The following is a 26,883-nucleotide window of genomic DNA, read 5'->3' as shown; positions in this document are numbered from 1 at the left end:
ATGTGGCACAGCACCAGCCATACTGAAGTTTTCCTTCACCATCAGTGACATTTGAGACCGATGGAACTATAATTTTTTTTTCCTTGTGTTAATAATGCTGTAGTATCCTGCAGAAGTGTAGGTGGCTTGTATAGTGTTCTGAAAATGCACTGTGGATTGGATCATGGTGGATTGTTTTTCTGGGAGTGTAGTAAAGCTAAAGTTAAGTTTACAATTCTGTTTGCATTTTTTACTTATTTTTAAGCCTGTGCCATCCAGGGCCTTGTCCTTCGTGCCCAGCCTTTGTGACAAAAACATGTGAATGTGGACAAACAAGGTGAGAATGCTTCTATTATACAATCAAAAGTTTATATAAGAGTAGTTTATTAAAAGTTTATATAATAAATTTTTTCTTTCCTATATTTTATTAGAAGTTTTCAGAGCAAGGTGTATTCTGAGGTGTAATTTTAGAGTGCTAAAATAATTTGGAGATTTAATACAATTACCTTTAAGGAAAAAATAAAAAAAAATTAACAGAGTTGTCTGTGTTAAAATCAGTTTATGGTACATGTAATTGAATTGTCCAAGCAGTGTTTGAGTTGATTTGATTTTGAAACTCTATTCTAGTATTTATTTATTTTATTTTGTAGAAGACACAGAGAAAGAAGGAGAAAAAGGTTCACACCTTTTCTATGTGAATCGAGTGTGATGTTGAGTTACTCTATTGCAGAAATTCCTGGAAAAAAAAAAAATAAAAATACTTGTATAAACCCAGATATGGTTCTTTTAAAAATAGATATTTTAAACTTACTTACATTTGAATCAATGTACATTTAGAGCTGTTGCATGAGGCCAGCCAGAATGAAAAAAGAGGATAATTTATTGTGTTGTCCTATTTTTTTAACAATTAAAAAAACTGGACTCATTTTGTAGACTACTGACTCAGTATTTAAGGCCACATCCCTATCTTCACTGAATTCAGTGGACTTAGGATCATTTATGTCTTCAGAAAGATATCTGTAATAGAAATATTTGCTCTTCAGGCATGATACATAACCATAAACTAGGTTCAAGTCACCTTTTTTTTCTTTTTCCATTTTGTTGAGAGAAAATCTGTTAGACTCACTGCTATGGTAAGTGTCCTACTTTAGGGGAGTGGGAGAGGAGAGAAAAATAGGGCGTTATTTCCTAAAAGCTCTTTCATTAATAAGTTATCCTCCCTTTCAAAGGCTTCAGTGTTTTACTGAAAAAGTATTTTCCTTTTTAATAAATGCTTTATAGTTATTAAGGTAGCTCTCATTTTTCTACAGTCATTCAGTTCGCTGTGGCCAGTCAACAAAAATTCATTGCTCTAATGTATGTGGAAATACTTTAAACTGTGGTAAGCACAGCTGTACTCAAGTGTGCCATGCAGGAGAATGTTCACCTTGCCAATTAACAGTACAACAAGGTAAGTAATGGAATGCCTTACATACTTCCACTCAACTATGAAAGCAAGAGGGTGAAAAAAAACCAGTACCAAGAGGCAAGTACTTTATTTTTTCTTAACAAAACCAAATTCTATCACTAGAATATTTAAAAAATGGAGAATGTGTCTGCATCACTATATGTTTAAATAAGAATATAAACATGACTAGAGCGAGGCCTGCCACGACGATTACGCTGTTAGAGCATGTGCTCTTTAGGACGTGCTGGTGGTACTGACTTTGTTAGCTTGAGGCTTGTTAGCCTTTCAGTAGCTAATAGGAGGTTGTCAATGGTTTGGTCAAGGTAAACCAAGGTCCGGTGATGATAATACCCTCCCACTATTCCAGCAGAAATAGGGGAAGGGAGAAAAGAACTCGTGAGAGCTCTGAATGCTTTTTGGAAAACTGAAACACTACAAACAGAAATATATCAAATACAGAGAAAAAAACAGTGAGGTATTGATGGTTTTGGGAAAGCGAGGGTTAACCCATGGTTGGTAGCAAAAGCGAAACCTGAACTGCGGCAACGATTCAAGATGGCGGCGGCCATCTGGTCTGCCGGATGACCAGAACACAGAAACCTGGCAATTACAATATTCCCAGGGACCACATGTAGAAGTAGAATTTGCACAATCCAACCAGTCTTTATCGTGGATTGAGGCAAAGCAAAGACAAGCAGCTCTCGGGCGCGTGGAATCCGGACTTGCCTGGCGTGCGGTACAGCGGCGGCTTGCAGATGGCGAGCGGGCTCCGATCCCCCACGTGGCGGCAGTGCTCGAGCAGCACGGTTGCTTTCTTGTGGCATGGTGGCTGTGTCCAGCAGCGGCTTCTCCGGCGTGGCGGGGGTCTCTGGCACATGTGGGCGGGCTGGCTCCCAGACAAGTGGGCTCCAGACACGAGGGGGTTTCGCTCCGTCTGTGGCGCAGCTGTGGCAGCGAAGAAGCGGTGGTTTTAGCTGAAAAGCCGGATTGGGTCCGGACAAGCGGCGAGCAGCGAGCAGGTGACAGCGGCAGGCAGTGGCAGTAGCTCCAGGGGTCTCCAGTGTGGCACACGGGTGGGCTGGCTCCTGGACGAGTGGGCTCCAGACAAGTGGCGAACAGGCAGGCTGATCTCTCGCGGCGCGCAGCGAGCAGCAGCGATCTTTTCCAATACGGGGCAGCTGGTTCTCTGGCGCAGTGGGAGCAGCGGTGGTCCGGGGTAGAGTGAGGGCTTGTAAAGACTAAACTAGCGTGGGCACGGCGCGGCTTTTAAAGCAGAAACAGCACGAAAATTGAACAGACCCACAAAAACTTTTAACCGATGAAAAATGGAGATGCAGCTGATGTCACATGGCAGGGAATACAATTGGTTGGTTTAAAGCAAACTTCTCCTGAAAAGGAAATCTTTGCCAACCCATCACAGAGGTAATCAAGAGGAAGAAGACAGGCTGTGCTTTGGAGGACGATGAGAGATAATGAGCCTAAGTAGAAACATTATAACTAGCTATGACGAAAATCTTTTCGTGGAAACTTTGAGGTTATCGAGACCCAACAGAATAAAACACTGAGTAATGTGGTCTGATCTCATCACTGACGCTGGTTTAAGTAAGGGCTTGGACTTGCTGATCCCTGAGGGCCTTTCTGACCTGAATTGTCCTATGATCCTACTTAAATCTTTTACTCTAAGTCTTTCTTTTACTATAATCTTTTACTAAAATTCTGTGAATTGAGACAATACATGGAAGAAGAATAGAAAGGGGTATAGGAGAGCACATATCAACAAGCTACTCACGGTTTCTGTTAAAATATTCAAAACTTGATCTTGAATTGTCCAAGTATGCGTACCAGTATACAAATATATTTTCGTTGAACAGTTTATGTAGAAAATTGTAAGTTAATTTTCTCAACTTTTAAGGTAATAATTAACTTGTCCGTACTGCTTTAGTAAGTAAGGTTTTTGTGCAGATAGTACTTCTCCTTTTATTTTTGTCTTGACATCAGAACAAATAAAACAGGAATTCCAGCTTTTGTAGAACTGAGAAACCTCTTGTCTAAAGAGGAGCAGCTTCATTATCCTTCTAAGAACTGATTGTTAAAAATCTTTCACATTTATCTTTTTGTATCTGTTGTACTGCTGGAGGTGTTTTGTCACAGATATTCTCCTCTGTTTTCTGTGGAATATTGCTTTCTTTCAGTGTGTTACTGTGGAAGCAACTTTAAAGAAGTATTGTGTGGGACAAAGGAAGAATTCTCTGATGGATTTGGGAGTTTCTCCTGTCAGAATATATGTGGCAAGTAAGGTCACTATAATTTAGGCTTTTGAAAAGAAAAAGGTAATTTTATTCACACTCGGTGATCGTGATACACCTAGATAATTCTCTTTCGTCTTCTTTTTTTTTTCTTTCTTTGTGGTTTTTTTTTTTTCCTAGAAAATTAAATTGTGGGAGGCACAACTGCACACAAGTATGCCATCCTCAGCCCTGCCAGCTCTGTCCACGACTTCCACAAGTAGTGTATCGCTGTCCCTGTGGTCAGACTCCTCTCAGCAAGTTACTGGAACTAGGATGTGTAGAACGTAAAATATGCACAGACCCTATCCCATCATGTGGAAAAACATGTGGCAAACCTCTTTCTTGTGGTAGCTATGGTAATTATAACTTACTGCATTGGAGTATTCAAATTATCTCATTGTTTTTCAAAAAAAAAGTGATCCTAAACTATTTCATTTCAATTAATAAATATTTCATTAGTGATTTGGGGTTTTAAACTGAACATAAAAGCCACTGCAGAGCCTGCAGTCTGGCTGTTTGTTCATAGTGATACCTTAAAATCAGGAAATATATTTGTTTAGGAAGCACTCACACTAGTTAGCATTTTAAATTTTGCTTACCCGCACCTCTCTTATGTTGGTAGAGGAATAGAGCAGTAGGTGTTTCCAGAGAGTAGTATGTACTGATGTTTTTTAAAAGCCCACAGGATCTTTGACTTTCATGTGAAGACTGGTAGAGATAAATGACTTTGTTCAGATGTCTCCATTAAATACTCATTTCCTGCAGCTGTAAGAGGGTTATGAAGTAAAAAGTAGCATTGGAAGGTTGGAGAAAGTTATGTGCAGAAGTAATTTGACACTTCAGTGAGTGCATTAGGTAACTCAAGTGTATTTAACTGTGAGATCATGTGAAGCTCCAGTTCTACAGACTACGTATTTGATTGTGATTTGTTATACTTTATAGAGAGGGGTGAGACCAACGCTGTTATGATGAAGACTTCTTATTAAGCCTGATCCATTCTGTCAGTCCAAGGACAACAAGTAGAAAGGAAATGAGTAATTTAGCTTTTAGTTGAATTTCAGTTAAACTAGTAAGTGAAATACGAAGGTATGCATAGTAAGTCATTCTTCTAGGCTGAAAATAAATAAAAAATTACTTAAAATTCCTGGAACTTGGGTAAGAGAGTATTAGACAAACTTTTTTTTTAAATACATTAATGTAACAAACATGTAAAACATTGTCATTGTTAATTCTAGACCTGAAACTCTAGTCTATAGATTCAGGATTAAAAAGATGAAAATAATGCAAAATTCTATGCACAATTAACTTGTTTGGAAACCCAGCTGAACATAAGGTTAATGTCTTTGACGAGTGATGCTGCTAATAAATATGAAGTTCCAGGTCATGGATTTTGCATTCTTTTATTAATTGTTCATCTATGTATTTTCATTTTGCTAGAGTTCATTCATAGATGTGAAAGCCTTTGCCATGAAGGAGACTGCAGACCGTGTTCTCACACATCAAATATTTATTGTAGGTGTGGCTTCAAAAAAAAGGTGAGTGTAAACCTTGAACATGGAAGCAGGTAATCTTCGTTTTTTAAAGCTGTAGAGAAAAAGTAGCTGTAGTAGTTGAGGAGAAGAAAGCTAAGCAGCATAAGAGGTGCTGTGCTTCTTATTTGCAAGAACCTCCATTGTATGCTAACTGGTAAATGCTAACTAAATTGTTTTGTGAAGTGCTAACATAGGCTACTTACTGTTAAGGCAATGTTTTGAAGTATTTTTGCAGAGTTTACATAGAATTCTGTTTGTTTACGGTGGCTGCAAAGTCCTATATTATCCTGCAGTATTTGTATAGCACAAAAAATGGTAGTTTTACCAAAAGTAATGTAAACTGAGAGAAGAAAGGTAGCCTAACATAAAAAGCTAGCTAAATCTTTATTGCAATAGTTTGTAGACTTGTTGTATAATATTTTTGAGAGAATGTGAAGTTTTTACTGGTCCCTATTCTTTGTACGTTTATATAGTGACATAACAAATTCTCAGCAGTTTTTAGATAATAATTAATGTATTTTTAAACTATGCTTCTTTCTGTAATCATAGCTTTGAAATCTTTGGCTACTATCATAGGAGCCTTGATGACTTTTCTGACCTGTTATGTATCATATATATAAGTAGAGGTGGTATCTGAATATGTAAGTTTATAGATAGATATATAGAAATGATTGACACTTTGCTTTGGAACAGTTTTCTTTTGCAAGTTTGCTGAAGGTAATTATGGAGTAGGAGGCTTCAGATACCTTTCATTTAGAGACCTGGAAGAAAGTAGTGAGGTTTGGGTTTTAGTTTATTCAGCTTCTCAGACACCAGAAGACTGCTCCTTGAAAAAGTATGAGTGAACTGCAGTGGCGATTTAAATGAGTCATGAAAAACGTGATGCTCAGAAATGACAACTTAGAATGTAAAGTTGTGATGGCTGAAGGTTCAAATGTATTCAATTAACAATGTTCTTTTCATCCATTATCTTTTATTTTCATGTTTAGGTGTTTAGGTAAAATTTCTTTAATCATGAGATTTGACTTCTCTCTCTCTCTTTCTTTTTTTAAATTTTTCTAAAATCAGGTCAGACTTGCATTTTTGGACACTTGGTCAAAGCACTTTGACTTGGTCAAAGCTCTGTCCACATTTTCTGTGAGATCTCTTTTGGTTTCCTCCATGCAAGTTTCTGGTTTCTTAGGACAAACCTGTTTCTGTCACTTGACAACATTGTCTGCTGAATTAAATGGGGAATGCAAAACTACTTTTTTTTTCTTAATTGGTATTGAACTTTTAAGGAAAAGTATTGTGTTAAAAGATTTGAGAATTTTTTTCCCAGCTTTTGCTTCACTTTTGTATACGGAAGAGTTACGTGTGTGAAAACTGAGAATGCTTCTTTCAGTATCATGTGACTAGATATTTTCTAGATAATCAGTTGTTTCACCTGTTTTAACCTAATGGCTCCCTGTTTGTTTCCTAGGAAGTTCCATGTGCTCTCCTCAGAAATAAAGGTACAATGTTATGTTATAATGTGAAATTGTTTTAAAATCAGTACACAGCTTGTATTAATTTGGGGTTTGATTGATGAAGTTAGTAAATACCTGATCAGTACTGCTTCTTTTATCCATACTTCTATGCCAAGCTGGTCACTTCTTGACATGCTACTACTTTGGGGAAGAGGTTTGTAATAACCCTCTTTCATTTCTATCCATCTTTTACATAAGCAAAACTTCTTCAGCATTTATCTTGAAGATTCCAGGCAAGCTGTCTATTTTGATTTGAATAGTTTCTTATGCCACCTGCCATATTCAATATGTTGCACCCCCAGCATCCTGCTGGGTCAGCTTGTACAGCTCTTGTCCAAGTTCCTGGGGAAATACAAGCTTTGATTCTGCTTCACCGTTCTGTGCTGCTGGTCTTTGCATCTGAGTTTGACAGAGAGTTTCCATTTGGGAGTTCGTGGTGTTCTGGGTGTTCTGGTCTCAAAATTCACCTCAGTGAACTGTTTACTTGATGGGCCCCTGTCATACTGAGATACTTATTTACAAGGTACATAAAGAAGTAATATGCATGTTTTGTAATTTAGGCTTTTGTCTGTGAAGATTTTGCTCTTCGTAATCCAGAAGTGGTTGCTTTTGTTACCTGTGGATAGTGATAAAGACATTCTTTGTTAGCATTAGATCCAAGAACATAGCAGTAGTTGTGTTTAGCTGACTTTTGCTGCCTTACCTATTTGAGCAGTGTTAAACTGGGTGTTTGCGGTACTCCAGTGTATCAGGACATCCTGTTTCCTGTGTTCTGTTGTTAAGTTTATGGTGTAAAGACTAGTGTGAAATAAACTAGTTTCATGTATTCTGTTCTCCAAAATCTTTTGAACAAGGAAAGCCGAATGTTCACATGGGTTATTAATGTGGGAGAGCAAGTAATTTAAAATTTTGCTTGCTGATTTACTTTGTATTAGTCTCTTCTAGACCATGGTCTGCAACAGCCTTAGCATAATATTACGATTGCAGCTTTTGTTGTCTGCTTAAGCAAAGACATAAAAGTTATGAGTAGTTTTGGGGTTTTTGTTTTGTTTTTGATAGCTGCTATTACATTCATGTGTGACAAGCGATGCAACAAGAAAAGATCATGTGGACGACATAAGTGTAATGAAGTTTGCTGTGTGGTGAGTTTACATGTGGTTTTAGAAAATTGTTCAGTGTGTGTGTGTTTAGTTTTGTTTGTGAGGCTAAAAGACTTTTTTGCTTTTGCATCTTTCCATTTATGGAGCACCTCTTCTATGAAGACAGGCTGAGAGAGTTGGGGGTGTTTAGCCTGCAGAAGAGAAGGTTCTGGGGAGACCTTATAGCAGCCTTCCACTGCCTAAAGGAGGCCTACAAGAAAGCTGGAGAGGGACTTTTACAAGGGTGTGTAGTGATAGGACAAAGAGCAATGGCTTTAAACTGAAAGAAGGTAGATTTTGATTAGATACAAGGAAGAAATTCCTCTCTGTGAGGGTAGTGAGGCATTGTAACAGGTTGGCAAGAGAAGCTGTGGATGCCCTGTCCCTGAGTGTTCAAGGCTGGGTTATATGAGGCTTTGAGCAGCCCGGTCTAGTGGAAGGTGTCCCTGCCCATAGTGGGAGTGTTGGAACTAGATGATCTTAAAATCCCTCCCAACCTAAACTGTTGTGATTCTACAATCTTCAGTATGTAATTGGAGTATTGGACATGCTCAATGTGCACGTGCATTTATTTTGCAGCATTCATTTTATGTGTATATTATAAATGTAAAACCATATCCCAGCCTAAATGCAATTAAATCAGTGTAAAGATGCTTTTTGTCAATGTAGTGATTCCAGGGAGAATGGAGGGGGGAAAGATACTGCTTAAAAAGAAATATAAGCGTGATGTAGCTATGTCTGCAGTATAGGTTTTAACAGAATCCTATTTAAAGATAGTGTATCCTTAAACAATTGATGGAGAAAATGTGTAGATCAGTCTAAGCTATTTTTTTCACTATACAATTTTGTCAGTTCATAGACTATAATCTCACAGAGAAAAATAAACCAGTGGGGTTTATAGTTTAATTCTGCTCTTCTTTTTTACCTTCCCCTAGGACATGGAACATAAGTGTTCTTTGGTTTGTGGTCGAAAACTCAACTGTGGGCTCCATAGATGTGAAGAACCTTGTCATCGGGGCAGTTGTCAAACATGCTGGCAAACAAGTGAGTTATGTGTGAGAGTACATTATTTCTTACAGAAATTTACTCATTGGAATGGTCCAATTTGGACCGACAGAGTGATCTAAATTGACCAGAACCTGAAGACTGTTCAGTTGATTTGAATTGTATGGGTTTTTTATGAAAGAGAAAATAATTTATTTTTAGATGAGTTTACTAAGTGTTGGATTTTAATAGATAAAATTGAATTACAGTGAAATATATTCCGTTATGCACATCGATCCAGCACTTAAAAACATTGAGGAATCATGCAAGGGAAAAAAAGCATTTTAGAAAGATAATTTCTGATTTAAGGTGACACTTGCTTAACTGTGTAGTAGCGGTTAAAGATATTGAAGTATGTAGCAGAATTTGTTTAGCTGCTCAGAATTCAGACTTTCCCAACTTGGTAGATTAGTGATTTTTCTCTGGACAGGACCATCTGAAGTCATGTGTGTCTTAGGCTTTCTGGTCACGTTCTGGATGGTGAAAATTAGTACTAAATTGCTAGAAATAGATTGACAGCCAGCAGGTATTAATTTTCTTATGATTGCTGAACTATTTACAGATTTAAGGTGATGCAGTAGTTTTAGATAAGTGTGTACCCTATTAAAAATTGTGCCGGTTGAATATATACTAGTTTTGTACAACTACTTTTTATCACTTGATGTTCATATGTTGATTATTTTGTACCTTTATAATAGGTAGATAATACTAGTTTTTTTGGTTTTGGCCTGAAGCAGACGGAAGAGTGCTTCTATGTTTCCTTCTGCTAGCAGAACCTTTAGTTGAACATCCTCAGGAACATCTTCATATGCGATAGCATTTTCTTTTTTTTCCTCTGTCTTTTCTCAGTCTTAAGTTTGCTTAAGAAGCTTGGAAGTTTTCTTTAAATTTCTTTAAGGATTTACAGCTGCTAGTCTTACAGTTGCTAGGTTTATTTTTGAATCTGCTGTACAGTAAAACTGAGAGGAGAGAGTTTCTAGAATGGAATAGAAATACTTGTAGTTCCCTTTAGCTTTCATAAAATTCTGTCCTTTTTCTAGTAGTTCTGCAGTCACTGCTGGAGAAAAGTGAGTCTCCTCTCTCAGAAACTGGGTGCTGCTTTGGAACTGTTCACTGGAATGTGGGAAAGAGGACAGTGAGATGTTGAAAGCGTGAACCAGACCTCATGACTGGTGAAAAGGAGAGACAGATGATGTTTACAGCTGGAAGTGTCTTAGTAGTACATGAATCTCTCCTATATCTTATGCACATGGCACAGTCAAAGAACTGCATTTTTGTGGAGACCAACTTTTCATGGAAACATCGTGGAAAAGAGAAGATACTAGAGTGACTAAAGCTCTCTGTGGTTGAAATAGCATTGTAGTCTGACTTAAAAGCCTGTGAATATGATGTGCATGGTAACTGTATTTCTCTTTAAAAAAAAAAAAAGCTTCTGTGTCTAACATTTCTCTTGACAACGCAAAATAGTAATCCGAATGTCTCAGAGGTTCTCTTGGTAAATTCAAGTCTAGTTGAATCAGAATGCACAGATTTTTCCGAAAGGTTGGGGGTTTTTTCCACTGGATTTTGTGGGTTTGATTTTCAAGATCATTAAACTTCACCACATTGCTGCAATATTTTTGAGGATTGTATCTCACTCTCAGACCTAAGATTTAGATACTCATCTGAATGTGTCTTAGCCAGGATAGACTAAAGAATTGCCTCCCCTCTAAGTTGTTCCACTCTTGGATGTGATACAATGGAGAGGTCAAGCTTCACTGCTGAAATTTTGCAGTGAGGCCCTTTTCTGAACAGAGGAGAAGCAGCTAACTACTCAACCAGATACTTAAGAGCACTTGGCTTAAAACTTTGTGTCACTGAAATCTCCTGTTCTGAATCTGTCCAGAGGTAAATCATGTATGCAGCATCTTTAAAGATTTCTTACCTGCTTTCCCTAGATGCTGGTAGTTGAGATTTCAGAGGCATGCATTGTGTGATTATGACCCTGTAGCTGATGGAGAATGCTTCTCAGCACTAAGAATCCATCCTTGGCTCTGATCCACCACTTTGGAGTTGGGCTGCATCAGCCATGGTATCATGCGCTATGGCATGATCAGCTGCAAGCCACTTACCACTTAGTAGGTTGGATTTCTTGACCCTGCCTCCGGCTCCGCTGCGGGTTTTGCTGGGAGGGTGAGGGCTGGCATCGAGATGTAGTGTTTACACCTCTGTGGTTCTGTGTGCTTCCCAGGTACTTTATAGTGTCATTTCCACAGTGCTGAGAGGTGAGGTCCCTTGCTGTGCCAGGGTCTCTTTATACCTGCCCAGTCTACTTCAAGACAGCAATACAACTCTTTGGGAAAAAATGATGTCAGCATTAGACAGCTTTTTTTTTTTTTTTTAAGTTGTCAGATGTTGTGTTTCTGCTCTTTGGATCAGAATTCTCTGCGCTCCCTCGCCATGATTCCGATCAGTGCTAGTTAAAGGAACTTCATTATAGTTAAGATTCTTTACCTATCACTTCTCATCAATAGCAAGCAGCTAGTGTAGCTGTCTTAACACTCAGGTGTTCCAGGGACCTTGGTCTCTGGTCTGTCCTCTTCTTGGACTAAGTAAGATTTGTGGCTTTGAAGCCTGGACGGTTATAGGTTGTTTCAAAACCTGTAGTGTGGGACATCAAAAGGCCTACTCTTTCTAATGCTTAATTTCCACAGAAAATCCATGGACATTCTCAGCTTTTTCTACTTATTTCTACTTCTTCCTTCTAATTTTTAGTGTTTTGTTCTCCCTAGCATTCCTACGTGCTGGAATTACTGTAATTGAGTCTCCTTAGACAAAAATTGTGATACTTTCTACTGACTGCTGTACACTAAGATACATGGGGAAATTACTAGGACCTGACCTGAGATTTAACTGACTGAACAGACCATAAACTGAACATGAGAAATATCTGAACAAAACCAAAGTGAAAAGCTGACAAAAATTCCAGATAGTGCCATGATGAATGGATTTTACAGATGTTAAGGGTGAGAGATGGCTGAGCTTCACAGATTATTGGAGGAGGGCAGGTATTGGAAACTTTTTTCAGAGTGGAATATTGCAGGGCTAACAGAACTTCGGTAGTTGTCTGATGCTGAGATGACCTAGCTAATGGTACCAGAAATAGCAGATTTGGGTACAGATGTAGCTAAACTGGGACCAATTGGGAGAAATTTATTTTCTTAGGTTATTTGGGAGAAATCAAGATGGATGCATGGGAAAATGGAGAGAAGGGGAAATAAAAGGCACCATATGCACAGATGAAGCTGCTGGTCAGTGCACTTCTTGGACAGAACCCTGTACACCTGATGACAACTGTCTATCCTGTCCTAGTTAAGAATAAGATATAGTAACTTTAAGTATAATCTCATTCTCTGATCTGTGAGAGGTATAACTGCCAGCAACTGGAGACTTGGCTGCAGATCATGGGAGCACGTAGTCTATGTGCTTGCAACTGGAGAGACTAGGCTGTATGCCAGCAGCTGGAGAATGGGATCATAAGTTACAGCGACCCCTTGGTCTGGGTGCCAACACCTGGTGACACCAGGGAGGGGATGTGATTCCTCTATTAATTTCAGTCCTGTGTGTGCGTGTGTATGCATAATTTGTTAATGAACTTGCTTCAAATCTGGACTGACTGGCTAGTAGGAAGATATCTGCCTCTATCCAAGGTTTCAGCCAGTGATTGAGTAAGGTATAGATATTAGGCAGATCCTATGCTGATATTTGATATCCATGAATGTGGTGTGCACGTGAATCTAGAGAGTGCGTGTGTGTCTTCACTAGTGAACTTCAATCCTGATGAGCTGGAGAGAAGAAAGAGGATTTGGCTATTGGTATTCCTGTTTACATGAATCGTGGTGTTGTTCAGTTGGCTCTGTGTTAGTCTGTGTCCGGTCAGGTTACTGTCATGTATATATTGTGTGTCTTGTCTTTCTGGAATATGTGGTCAGTCTTGCAACTGGCTGGACCTGCATGTTGATACAGCAGCCATCATATCCATGGAAGTGGGTCAGTAGGAACCTTTGGGGTTTTAGAGTTTAACAAATTTTGTTTTGGTAGACTAGGAAGAAAGAATCCTGTGATTCCCGGAGTCAGAGGAGCTGCTGAATTCAGCAGGTCCCTTAACACACTCATTTTCTTTTCAGGTTGGAATTGTCATTTTGTATTTCTATTGCCCCATTATTCTCTTACCTTCTCCATCATTCTCTCTTGTTTTTCCTGTTCCACTATCTCTTTGTTTATAGAACAATTATATTCTTTTTGTTCTCAGATTTTAACATGACTTCCAATGTTAATATTTTTCTTTTAGTGTCGTGGTTTTCTAAGGATTTATCTGTTTGAACTGTAGTTTGTGTTCCAATCAGTCTCCCAATTTCTTTATAGTCTGAAAAAAGCCGTGAACTGTAGTAATTTTTGTGCAGTGTTAAGTTTTAGTTAGGATGGTGTGTGTCAGTATTTCTATTCCTTTGTTTATTTTATCTCTGAGATTTGGAATCTTGTGATAAGAGTTTAAAATCCGCTTCCCAAATGTGGAAGGGAAAAAAAAGGGAAGAAAATGTATTTGCCTGAGACTGGGAATTTATAAAATATACAAAGTTGGCTTTGGAGTATTTGGACAGGTTCATAAGCTGCTTATGAGGATCCATCTAATACTAAATGACATACAGAAGTAATTTTCTCCGTCATCTTCCCAGTATCATGTCTAGGGATTTGCAAAAGACAAAATCTAACCACTGGTCTGAAAAACCGATAGTGGAGAGAAGTTGAAAACACAAGATTTGGATGATGTGGTTTCTGAAAGAGAATTCAATAGATATCCCCATTTTTAGTTTAAGAATAGTAGAACAGCAACAGCTTTCAACTTGACATGAGCATTTCTCTTGATCCAGTTCAAAATGTCGATGTCAAAGAGCCGCTGTCTAAAAGCAAGCATAACTCCTAATGAAGTGATCATAGTTCAGTTTTATACGAGCCACAAAAGTTAATAAATTCACTACAGTGGTGTTTAATATTAAAAAATGAAACTGAAATAAAACATTTACGTGTTATTTAAAGATTTCTCATAGTGGTGAAGTGCATATGCATGTTATATATATATATATATTTGACTTGTATTTTCAGGTTTTGATGAGCTGACTTGTTATTGTGGTGAATCTGTGATTTACCCCCCTGTCCCCTGTGGCACTCAGCCACCAGAGTGTAAAAAAACATGCACCAGGCCACATGACTGTGATCATCCAGGTAAGTCAGGCCATTCAGTTTTGCTTGGGTTTTTTGTTTTGGTTTGTTTTTTTAATAAAAATGTAGAAAAGCATACATTGGTCTGTTTGAAGATATATTTGCTTTTTTATTAGATGCTTTTTCAGTAGCTCTATTTCTGAAAGTATACGCTTAAAAGCTAGCCAACTATAAAAACTTGCCGTGCACACTATAGTTTTTTCTGATCATTATTAATAGTCACTGTAAATGCTCTATTCAAAAGATTAAGTACTCTGTTGAAACAGGATAATCTAGTTAACACTTTCTGCGTTCCTTGGAATTACATTTTCTGACTGCAAAAAATATATCGAGTCAAAAAGATATGCTTTTGACAAACTCTGATAAGTATAACCCTGCTTAGAAGTTACAAAACTCTCTTCTGCCTAGTTTAGAGAATACAGAAGAATAGTAACCTAAAGCTGCCATCATAATTTTCACAGAGTACTTTAAAAAAACAGATTATCCTTGCATGAAGCATCATACATCCAATAAATTGTGTCATTATGAAATGCAAACTCATGTTTAATAGTCTTTACTGTCTTCTTTAATGCATTTGATTGAAGTACATTAATAAAACCGTGCTGACTTTCATATTTCTGTGACTGCAGTGTACCATTCATGTCATAGTGAGGAGAAGTGTCCACCTTGTACCTATCTCACTCAGAAATGGTGTATGGGCAAGCATGAAGTAAGTCTGAATGCTTAATGTTTTTGAATACTAAATAATGTTCTAGAACTGTAGGCTTAGATTTTTTTGGTCTCTTGGGAATGGCATATGTTACTGGAATTCAAGTTTAATGTGATTAGATTAGAAAAGTATATCTTGTATGCCGTACACATTCAGACCAATTGCAATGTTGGACTATGTTATAAAGAAAAACTCAGTCTTTATCCTGAGGTATTTTAGTATTATGATTCTTGCAGGGACAGTGCCAACTGAAGGTGTGAACAGTAAACTACTTGTGGATTTGCATTCATAATTTTTCATTTTTAGTTGTCTTTTTCCTCCTCTCTTCCAGCTGCGAAGTAATATTCCTTGTCATCTCACTGACATTTCCTGTGGACTTCGCTGCAATCAAGTGTTAAAATGTGGAATGCACAAATGTAAAAGAATCTGTCATAAAGGAGAATGTCTTATAGATGAAGAGTGCAAACAGCCATGTATTATTCCAAGGCTATATTGTAATCATCCCTGTATGGCTCCATGTCATCCTTCTTCACCCTGCCCAGCAACATCCTGCTGTGCAAAGGTGAGGTACCCAAAGAAAACTCAGTGGAAATTCACAGGCAAATTGTATGGTTTAATTATCAGGCTGTAACAGTTGTGGCAAAAATTGACATAGTTATGTACTGACAGCATGATATTTTTAAAAATACATTTAAAAGTATTGAATTAAAAAATACCACTTCTAGCCATGATTCCACTAAAATGGGAAGAAATTTACCTCCCTCACACCTCTCTATGGCCATAAAAAGACAAAAGTTTGAAAAAGCTGCTCTCTTGTGTGGTACAACAGGTTGATCTTCAGTGTGAATGTGGAAGAAGAAAGGAGAGTATGATTTGCTCAGAAGCATCTAATACATATCAAAGGTTTGTACTGCAATAATTCTTTTAATTCCTTACTGGACTTACTTCTTTGCAGTTTGTTCAGGCTTGACTAAATGTATTTAATTCATAAGCTTTTTCACACTTTATTTTTGTACTATCTTGTATTCCCCTGAGCTTTCATACCAGCTATGCTGTACTAGAACACATTTCTCTTTTCACTGTTATTAGTCTAACTGTGTGGTTTGTCAGAGTTTGAATCTCCCATCCGTGGAACTCTGCTCTATCCACGCAGAGCAGTTAGATACAGACTAATTGGGCAGGTCTGGTTTCAGACTTCTGAGTGCAGGTGATTGCATGTAGCAGTCCATGTGTGAGTTGCTGTTTTAAGTTTTCCTTAATGTGTGAGGGAGCCTAGTCAATACAGATGACTGAAGCTAAAGAGCAATATGGTCATTCTGAAATAGCTAAATTTAGGCAGGAGAGCTTTGGCATCTAAATCTTGGTTAATATGCAGATGTTTGAGTCCTACCCAGCTTCACTTATTGCAATAAATATGTCTCATGATCCTATTTCTAAACTTCCTTATCTTTCTCGCTTATAAGAGAGGGCAACAAAGGGACAATGAAAAGAAGAAAAGTAGGGCTTTGGAACTTTTGAACTGAAAATACAAAAATGGTAATAAGACATTAAAAAATAAATCTTATTCTGAGGCTGTGATTGAAAGGGAGTAAAAAAATTAATCTAGAGAGTTGATATGAAACCAGAGTTCTGCTCTGCATCCCATTTGATAGGAGAGCACAGTCACAGATTCTTCCATTCAAAGAAAGCTTCCTTATGATTGTTTTATTTGGAACTGCTATTTGAGGGTCTGATACTAGCCCAGCTTAGAATATGCTGCTTTGTTCCTACTGAACACTGCCCAGATTCAAATTCTGAGAAGAGATGGCTTAGCATCTATATATTAGGTGCTTAATACTACCCAATGAAAACAAGGAGAAAAATGAACTAATCGGAAGCAGTTAAGAACAATTGTAGTTGATATTAATTTGAATGCAAGATAGACTTACAGGAGTGATGATAATTTTTCTATTTTAGAAAAAAAAGGGATTTTTTGTAAAGATCTTTCTCACTATGAATACAAATCAGAAGAGTAACTCAACTTTGAAATACCAGTTTAAATTGACATATGCTTGTCATTAATGATAGGCTGAGAAGGTAATGTAATTACAAGTCTAAATTTTTGAAGATGGTTATTTCGCCACTGTTTCTATAGTTCAGGCACTGCAGAAACTATTCATAGAAGGAAAATGATTGTATGAAGTCAGACTCCTTGTATGCATAAACTATATGTATGTATTTATCTATTCAAGTCAAGGGGAAGGGAAAGAAACAACTTAAAGCAAGTCTTCATCTGTTCCTTCAAGTATATTCGTATGTGTTTACAAATTACTCTTGGCCCAACATTTAATGCCAACTAAGTTTGTATGACTCAACTGTTTAGGTTGCTGAAGGATTAAAATATTCTGATTTTGTTGGGCTTTTTTCCCATCTACACGCTTGGGGAGGTGTTGCGGCAAGCTCTTAGCTGGAGTGGGATGAATCAGCCGAACGCCAATGTGGTGTGCAGTGAGACCCGTTTATTGTTTACAATACATCTCAATTTATAGACTCTTGTTCACGCGACTAGCTACGTGGTGATTGGATAGTGTCTCTGTCACACAGACAGCATGCATCTCTTAAGGCACTATGGTTGGATAAAAGGGGTTAGTCCACACACAGTTACTGTTTTGGTTAGAGTCAATCAAACAGAGGCTAGTTAGAGATATAATTTCCCACACGATAGTTCTGCAGCTGGGTTTCGGCTGCTGCGTTCCCAGAGAAAGTTCCATGTGTTTTTCATAGTTCTAATTCCACCAGAAGGATACCAACAGGGAGGAAAAAAAATTAAAAACACAGCAAAATAACTCTTGTGGTACTATTGTAGAAAGGTCAGCGAGTTAATGGGGTATCCAGATTTTCTTAAAAACATTACAGGAGTGATGAAACAGCTTTGAGCTTTGTCAGTGAATATCGGTGAAATAATGCCCAAGGAAGCAGGGGAGGCAGTGTGCTCCTGTATCTGTACATATGATACTAATGATGATGTCATGTCATCTAATGGCCTATTGCCTAGACTTTGTCACCACCTGACAAATATGAAGCTGATGGTGCCTCTCCTTGCTTTTGGTTTTTATGTAATATGATTCCTGATAAATTACTAGTTCTCTGAATGTAATTCAAAACATCTAGAGACAAAGGTATCCTTTTATCCAAATGTAACAGAAAAGACAGTTCAGATGATAGAATTTTCAGGGTTTTGGTTGAGAATGGTGTGGGATATTTCACTAAAAACTTGTTGTATGTCTTAGTTATAGAAATTTCAGCAAGAAAATTGTACTGGAATGGCTTGTTATTGAAGGGAGTGATGAAGAATCTTTATGAAGAAAATCGTAACAGTCTCAGTAGGCATTTTGCTCTTGCCTTATGGCTTGTATCATCTATACCTTTAGGCAAATTTCTCAATACATTATAAATTTGGTTTACAGATTTTAATTGCACGCAGTTAAGGAAGAATCACATAAAAGTTAAAAAGGCAGCATATAAAGCTATATGTTCAGTTGAATATTAAGCAGGTGAGAAGAAAGACTATTCAAATTGCCTAGTTTAGACTTGCTTAGAATTAATGCTCTGAAAAAGCATGTCCATTTTTTAGTCTTGCTCCTAGTTGCTTGAGGGAGATGAGAGGGAGTAACCTCTTAATTTACGTAGCTAGATAGACTAGAATTCTAAAACTAGGTGAGGTCGAACTAGAGTCCCATTCTATAATCCACTGAGGAAATGGTCAGTCTGTCTTCTTCCACCTAGAAGTGGAATCTGCAGCTTTATATACCTTTTAAAAGGTTTGTTTGTAGCCTCAAATGAAATATAACGCCTTTTTTTTTTTTTCTCCAGAATAGCAGCTATATCTATAGCCACTAAGTTAACAGATCTACAGCTTGGGGATTCAGTGGAAATCAGTAGGCTTATTACGAAAAAAGAAATGAAGCAGGCCAGGTAAGGAGATGTATGTAAAAAATGTATTTGAAACCCTTGTGTGTACCTGAAACACAGATGACTTGGAAAATACATAATATTGTGAGCAAAATCCCAGCTAAAACAGGTAATCTTTAAATAGCCTTACTGCTCTGTAATAATAGTGCTAAAAGAATGCTATCTTTAGTGGTTTTGCTTTCATGTAGAATAAGTCCTCTATCACTGGCTGGTTTGTTGGTGTCATTATGTCTGGAAAAATATAATTGTGGTTTCAGAGTTTCTTTCTACCCAGCAAACTCTGGATTTTTTCAGATTTCTAGACAGTATAACTTTTTGCTATTATCTTGTGTTTCATCATCCAGCATTTCTTCCTGGATAATTAACAGGGAGTATTTTCATTTAGTTACCATCTCGCTATTTATAGTATTCTTCTATTAGCCTTTTTAGATTTCTTTCATTTGCATCTCAACTCATTTGGTGCTTCTCTGTTCTCATATTGGCTGTCACTGCAAATCTGCTTTTAAGTCACAGAAATGTTTGTGACTTAAGTTTGGTGATTTTCTGTTTCTCCTGATGTTCCTCAGGATTGGAATAGCTTGTCTTTTTGGTGTCATTTCTTTAAGGAATTGTTAAGTTTCTCCAATATCCTGTTGTCAGAAACTCAAATTCCTGAAGTCTCTGTTCTTGAAGTCCCTAATTTTCTGTTACCGTCTCTTCTCTCTTAATTGTGAATTTTATTTCAGAGTCAGTCTGTTATGTGTGTTAAAACCTAATTATTCTTTATATTGTGTAAAGTCAAAATAGTGAAATTACCCATGCAGTTTCTTCATGACTTTCACTATCAAAAGCTAATACCAGCATACTTCAAGAACTTCTAGTAGTTGTTGTGTTCTCCTTATTTGTTTGATGTATGAAATTGGAGCACATTATTACCAAGTCCTTTTGGATAATTTTCTACTCTGAAATAATTTTAACTTTGAATGTATGGGCAGAAATGATGCATGGGAGCACCTGCTCATTGCAGTCTCCAGCTTCCTTCTGGTTCAGTCAGTGTCATACTTCAGAAAAAAGATGAGTAAAAAAAAAACAAGGTGAAAGAGGGAGACCTGTACTGATTCCTGCATGCAACTTCAAAGAGCGTGGTATTAATACTCTGTAAGCATGGTATAAGACAGACACAAACAGGAAACAGTAATTGAGTATTTTTTTTTAGCCTACCCTGTTTCAGGTAATTGAATACTTAAAAATGTACAATATAAGCAACAATTTTTGTTTCTAGAATTACTGTAGAATAACCTCTACTTTACTCAGATTGACCCTCAACTACTTTATTCCTGTTGGTATCACAATGCCAAACAAATACAAACATACTCAACTATACAAAGCCAGCTTCAGCTTCTCCATAAAAACAGTCACTGTTTAAAGAAAGCAGCTGTTTGGTAATGCTAGAACTTAGGGAGGAAGATGGGAATGTGGGGTGGTAGAAGGAAGTGGGGGTGATGTTTTTAACTACTGAAGCTGCAAGTCTGTCATAACAGCTGTATACTTGCCAGGAGAGCAAATAAGACACCAGTGTCTCTGTTGGTGTCCCAGCCTTTGCAATGTGTAATATAAATTGTATTGCTGTCACTGTTACACATCTTTCTGTATGGACAGAATTATAGTGCCTTTTCCATAAATAGTTGAAATTACCAGAGATGGCTTTTCTTTGTGCAAATCTTTACTAGTATGGTATCTTTTAATATACTTTTACTAATATGGTATCTGAACTGTAGCAGGTAGCCTTTATTCAAGGACAGTCAGAGGAAGTATTCTTCCTTCCCCATACTTTTTATATACCAAAAGGTGGGGGAAAAAGAAGTGGTGGCACAGAAGATACTTATTCTTAAATTTCTAGTTTACTTTCAAACTCCAGTATTTTCAAATCTGGTTTGCAATTTGCTTCATTTATTTACAATAGCAGGATATTTTATGCAAACTGTGCAGAGACTTCCTTTCTTATTTTCTCTCTCTGGTCCTGTCTGTAGACATTTTATACTTTAGTTTGTTTTCCTTATTAGGGTTTCAGGCTGCTAGTTTTTTCTGATGCATAGGAGTAAGTGATTTTGTCACATGTTCCTTTGTTTATTTCCCATCCTTCCTAGCATCCTCTCAATGCTAGTATCAACTATATTTTTTTCTCAAATGATTTAATTAACCAATATAATAAAATCTAATTCCAAACCTGTTTTTCTCAGCTTCTATATGGCTTTGGTAATTGCCGCTTCTTTTCAATACACGGAGAAGGTCTTTGATTGTTTGAAGATCTTTGATTGTTTGGTTGTTTTTAGCTGTATTATCTAATTTCATAAAATAAACTGGTCTCACACACTCTTCTTACTTCAGGCTGTGATAATGATAGGACAAAAACAAAGATACAGTTTGAAAAGTATGAGTAGCAGCAGTGGTTCTAATTGTATTTTTCTTTGATAATTCAGGTTGCAATGTGATGAAGAATGCTTAGCTCTTCAGAGGAACAGGTGGGCGATGAACTTGCTTGGTTTTTTTCAGAAGTCATCCAGGTTCAGAAATGTAATGCTGTGTGGCATTGAAAAATCCTTTCCTGCATGACCTAAAGAACCAATAAATGTGGAGAGGATTCCTGTGTTGTAGGGGTCTGTACTGAGTGTTCTGAGATCTTACTAGAATATTGTAGTGAAAAGTCCTAAATGAGTAGTTTCAAATGTACAGACTATATCTTTTGTGAGGTGATCATCTGTATTAGTAACCCATATTTTTACTCTGCAATGCCAACATGTTTGGGAGGCTGGGGGAATTTGCATGGTTTGGTGGTTTGGGTTTTTTTGGGTTTTGGTTTGGTTTGGTTTTTTTGTGATTTTGTGATGTTTTGTTTTTTCCTTCCTGCCCTCAAATGTAGGCGTCTTGCTGAGGCTCTTGAAATAGATGATAATTCTGATCCTTTCAACATCCGTTCTTCTGGACCAAAGTACAGTGACCTTTTAAAAGAAGATGCAAGGTATGTGTTCTTGTGATGACAGGTGTCATAAATATGTAAACAATGTTGAGAACAATATGTGAAATGCAGAATACTTCTATTTACTCTTTTTTTAAATGCCTGTGTTTATACTCCAGCCTTGGTGATAGGTGATAATTGAGGCAAAGGAGGTGATACGCACTTCTCAGGACTTCCAGAATGAGAACCTGAGAAGTAAAAATCACCTGATGGATTGCTTTGTTCTGTAACAGGACCGGATTTTAAATGGCAACATCATTTTCCATTATTTTTCTTACTACAAATCATTACCTGTACTTCTCATATTTCCACTGATTTCATACACAACCAACTCCCATATCAATGCTCCTTATAAAGTTTTCAAGGCAAAGACAAAAGTGATAGCTAAGTAATGAAATATGCTTTCATAGCCTGACTATTTACCTACACCAATCTCATTTATTTTTTTGCCTTACTGTGTTTTAAAAATAAAGAAATGGAATTAATAAAGCAATAGATGCAGAGCTAAGTCTATGCCAGTGCTGACTGCAAAGAGGGCTGCTAGACTGAAACACTTGAAATGAGGCAATAGAAAGTAAAACTAATATCAAAAGCACTACACTAATAAACACTATGCCATCTGGAGTGAGAGGGAGAGATCAGACACATTTTTAAAGATGCTTAAATGATTGTAATTAAGAAATTTTTACTCCTGTGTTTGTAGGCATGACATTAGTTTTTACCAGCTCTAAGTTTTTAGATCAGCTGAATCTGTTTTGCTCTTGCTTCACTATCCTAATGATACATAAATTACCAATTTTTGTGAGGATGTTTTCTATTTGGAAAATCTTTCTTTTAATTTGCTGATGTGTTAAATGAAAATTTTACATAAATAGCCACATAGAATTGTAAAAGTAAATCACTTCTTCTGACCGATCGGCCTGCTATAAGATAGGAGACGAATGTTTTCATTGAGGAGGTATTGTTTTATTAGTATTGGCACTTAAAATGTTATTTTATAAGGACTATTCTATGAAATGCATATAGAATATGTTTTACTCTACTTCTTTCATAAAACAAAGCACAAATTTATACTTCCTTACTGTGTTTAATATCTCGTCATATGTGTCCCCTCTTTTTTGGAGTACAGTCCAATCTTACCTTCCTGTCAGCCATTCCTTACCCATAGTGCAGTTTCAACTTTCATGAACAGAATTGAACCAGAATCATGGACTGTATTCCAGGTGGTCTAACAGATACCTTGAAAAGTAGCCTTAATGCTTCCATACTTCTCTATGAAGATACCTCTTCTCAGTCATTCTGCAATTTTACTTGCATTTCCTTTGTAGCTTACCATTTATAGTGGTAACTCACAATAAACTAATACACCCAGGATATTCTCACTTTTTCACAACTTAAACCAAAAGTTTTTGTTAGTCCTTAAGTCAATGACTTTGCACATTGAATAACTGGATTTAATTTATCTAGTCTTCAAGATTGTCCTGGTTTGATAAGATAAATGTTTCTCCCTGCATTAACATATCTCTTTAGATGAGCATCGATATGCAATTTCGCAGAGTCGCAGAAAAGTTCTGGTTGGAAGAGACCTTTAAGATTGTCAAGTCCCACTATTAACCCAGACTGCCAAGTTATCGCTAAACCATGTCCTCAGCACCACATCTATATGTCTTTTAAATATCTCCAGGGATGGTGGCTCCACCAACTACTTGGGTAGCCCTTTTAATAAAGCATTCTTTCCTAATATGCAAACTAAACCTCATGGGACAAGAGACCAGCCCCTACCTCACTACAACCTCCTTTCAGATAGTTGTATAGAGCAATAAGGTCTCCCTTCCAGGGAGAGTGTCCTCGCCTCCAAGGCTCCTTTTCTCCAGGCTAAACAACCCTGGTTCCCTCAGACGCTCCTCATAGGACTTTTTCTGTAGATTCTTTCACCAGCTTCATTGCTTGTGTTTGGACATGCCCCAGCACCTCAATGTCCTTCTTGAAGTGAGGGGCCCAAAACCGGACACATTACTCAAGGTGTGACCTTACCAGTGCCAAGTACAGAGGGACAATCACTTCCATACTCCTGCTGGCCACACTAGTGCTGATACAAGCCAGGATGCAGTTGGCCTTCTTGTTCACCTGGGCAACACTGCTGGCTCATATTCAGTTGGCTGTCAGCCAACACCCCCAAGTCTTTTTCTGCTGTGCAGCTTTCCAGCTGTTCTTCCCCAAGCCTGCAGCATTGCATGGAGTTGTTGTGACCCAAGCACAGGACTCAGCACTTGGCCTTGTTGAACCTCGTGCAACTGGCCTTAGCCCATCAAGCCAGCCTGTCCAGATCCCTCTGTAGAGACTTCCAACTTTCAAGCAGACCAACTCATCCAGGTTGTCGATAAAGATGTTGAATAGGACAGGCCCCAATACTGAGCCCTGAGGAGCACCACTGGTGACCGGCTACCAGCTGGATTTGACTCCATTTACCACCACTCTTTGGGCCTGGCCATCCAGCCAGTTTTTTATCCAGTGAAGAGTACACTCATTCAAGCCATGAGCAGCCAGTCTCTCCAGGAGAATGTTGGGGGAAAGGCTTTACTACACTTTTGGTAGGCAACGTCCACAGCTCTTCCCCCATTCACTACGCAGGTCACCTTGTCGTAGAAGGAGATCAGGTTAGTCAAGCAGGACCTGCCTTTCATAAACCCATGCTGACTGGGCCTGATCACCTGGTTGGCCTGTTCATGATGTGTAATTGCATTCAAGATGATCTGGTCCATAACCTTCCCTAGCACCAAGATTAGACTGACAGGCCTGTAGTTCCCTGGATTCTCCTTCTGGTCCTTGTAGATGGGTGTCACTTTTGCTAACCTCTAATTTTGTGAAGCTGTGACTTTATGAAGTTACTTGACTGCTCTTGATGATCATTTATCTCAGCAGTCTTGGAAATGATCTGTGTTTTCCTTCATAATGGCAGGATCTACCTGTTATAGTATTTTTTCGGGTAGCTTAGTATATAGGTAGCTGTATAAGTTGTGACAGATGCATTTATCCGTGCTTGAGCAGATTACTCCAGTAATGCAAGAGTTTAGGACTTGTGGTTTTCTGCAGAGCATAAGTTATGCATATGTGTATGGAATCTCAGAATTATGAGAAATATGATAACTGCCTTCCTGTGCATTCCGAGTCACTGACTCAGGAATGGCTTCTGCCAAAACATGAGTAGAAGCTGCAATACTGTCTTTTTGAGGCAATGCATTGATATGTGAAGCTGATACTTTTTTCAAGTAAAAAAAGATATGTAAAAAATTAATATCTACCAATGAGAAAGTTGCAAGAAAATTCCTGATTTTGAGCTGCAGTCTTTAATGACCAAACCCTAAAGCTCCACGACGCAATACAATGTCAGGTAACTGGAAGAAGATGAGTAAGTGAAAGCATGCCAAGATAATGTCTCCTTTGCAGGAGAGTGATGGGAGAAATGAGCACCAGGAATTGTATGGTAATGCTGATCTTGCTGGTGCGTTTGTCAGAATCTTGACAAGAAATCAGGAGAAAAGTCTACATTGTATAGCTTTACCTGAGAATGTATCCTGCGGGCAAGGGGAATCCATCCTCTAGCGTGGAGATGACTGCACCAACACAACTCAGCACCAGTCAGGCTGTACAGATCCACTGTGTGGACACTTCAGCACTGAACTTTCTAAGATGCTCCAGAAACAGACACAAAGAGCAAGCAAATGCTCAAGTTGACCTGTTGACAGGAAGTTGGAGGGTAGACTGATGCAAATATCAACGCCTAGTTTGACAAGGATGGTTCTAAGGCTGCTATTTGACAAGTCAAGACTACTGGAGAAGGAGAGGAGGACATCTGGAATATCTGGCCACGTGGAGCTGCACAGAAGAGAGTTTTCTTATTTTGCCACTGACTGTGCCAGACTCTACAGCAGCTCTGTGGACCAGGGAAATCTTGGATCAAATGGTTAAGTCTAGAGGGACACAGAAGAAGATGGGTCCTTTATAGGTGTGCATCCTATTTAACGGAGCAGTTAACCCTCACATGCTGTTGTAGACAATGACAGCAGACCCAAGCACTCCTTTTTGCGATTTGGCAACAGAAGCAGCATACAGGCTTAGGGGTAGGAGACTTTTGTAGCTTTCTTAAATAAGAACAGAAGCTGGAAAGGAGGAACAGTGAGGGCAGCTTCTCAAGCACGACTGCCAAACTGCAAGCCTGGAATGTCAGTAACTTAGAGGGAAAATCTTACACTGGCAAGTATTGCAAGAATAAGGAGGTTTTTTGTTAAAGGCAGCAAAATCTGGGGAAAGTAGAAAATATGCATCAAGAACTACAGTGAAAAAACAAGTAATGAAGAACATTCTTATTAAGTAGTGTCATTGAGAGGAACTGAAATGGCAGTAGGTCTGCTTTCTGCTTGCATGCAATGCAAGGAGGTGAGGAGGATTCTAATGTACACCATTTATAGATGCTGCACAGAAAAAGATTTTTCAAGTCCCGCATGGCAGAATTTGAGTACACCCACTGTCAGATCAGATGTGTTTATTCTAGGAAGCACTTTGTTTCTTCACTGTACATTATTTTTCATTAAGTGTGTTTTGCAGGTTAGAACATGAGAGCTCACAGTGAGCAGTTAGCTCGTTGTTTGGCCATACCAGTCATAAATAGTTTAATTGTAAGAATTATGTGAAGTCATAGTTTCTGTGCTAGTAAGCAATAATAATATTCCTGTTAAAATGGAACAACAACAAAGCAACACACTTGGCAAAACTTGGAAAGGTTATTGTAAGAGCTCAGATGAGTAACCAAAAAGAATTAAAAATACTTCAGTCAGGTAATAAATACCTATCAATATCCTGGGAAACAGAGACATGCCATTTGGTTTTTGATAAGACAGTATGAATTCTACACCAAAACAAGCCCCCTAAAACTGCAAGATCAGAACCAGAGACAAGTACAGGTAAGAAATAAGCAGTAGCCAGTTGTTGCTGTCCCTACTCACCCAGGTATCTGATCAGGATCATACAGAGA

At 38.0% G+C, this 26,883-nt stretch overlaps 1 protein-coding gene across 1 annotated transcript in view; it reads left to right on the top strand.

Moving 5' to 3' along the window:
* Window positions 1–26,883, top strand: part of NFX1 (nuclear transcription factor, X-box binding 1) — a gene marked incomplete at both ends in the record, with an annotated part of 45,882 nt that overhangs the window by 9,711 nt on the left and 9,288 nt on the right. Inside the window, 15 exons of the mRNA XM_010130997.1 lie at window positions 245–316; window positions 1,290–1,429; window positions 3,619–3,718; window positions 3,853–4,070; window positions 5,152–5,249; window positions 6,709–6,739; window positions 7,814–7,896; window positions 8,829–8,937; window positions 14,080–14,199; window positions 14,826–14,905; window positions 15,237–15,467; window positions 15,735–15,808; window positions 18,758–18,859; window positions 21,316–21,357; window positions 21,756–21,854. Coding sequence (XP_010129299.1) covers window positions 245–316; window positions 1,290–1,429; window positions 3,619–3,718; window positions 3,853–4,070; window positions 5,152–5,249; window positions 6,709–6,739; window positions 7,814–7,896; window positions 8,829–8,937; window positions 14,080–14,199; window positions 14,826–14,905; window positions 15,237–15,467; window positions 15,735–15,808; window positions 18,758–18,859; window positions 21,316–21,357; window positions 21,756–21,854 — 1,599 coding nt within the window. The remainder of the gene's footprint in view (window positions 1–244; window positions 317–1,289; window positions 1,430–3,618; window positions 3,719–3,852; window positions 4,071–5,151; window positions 5,250–6,708; window positions 6,740–7,813; window positions 7,897–8,828; window positions 8,938–14,079; window positions 14,200–14,825; window positions 14,906–15,236; window positions 15,468–15,734; window positions 15,809–18,757; window positions 18,860–21,315; window positions 21,358–21,755; window positions 21,855–26,883) is intronic.

Source organism: Buceros rhinoceros, unplaced genomic scaffold (assembly GCF_000710305.1).
Source record: "Buceros rhinoceros silvestris isolate BGI_N320 unplaced genomic scaffold, ASM71030v1 scaffold5472, whole genome shotgun sequence".
NCBI classification, from domain to species: domain Eukaryota; kingdom Metazoa; phylum Chordata; class Aves; order Bucerotiformes; family Bucerotidae; genus Buceros; species Buceros rhinoceros.
Note: the sequence above shows the minus strand (reverse complement) of the source record. Positions and strands in the feature narration are given on the sequence as shown.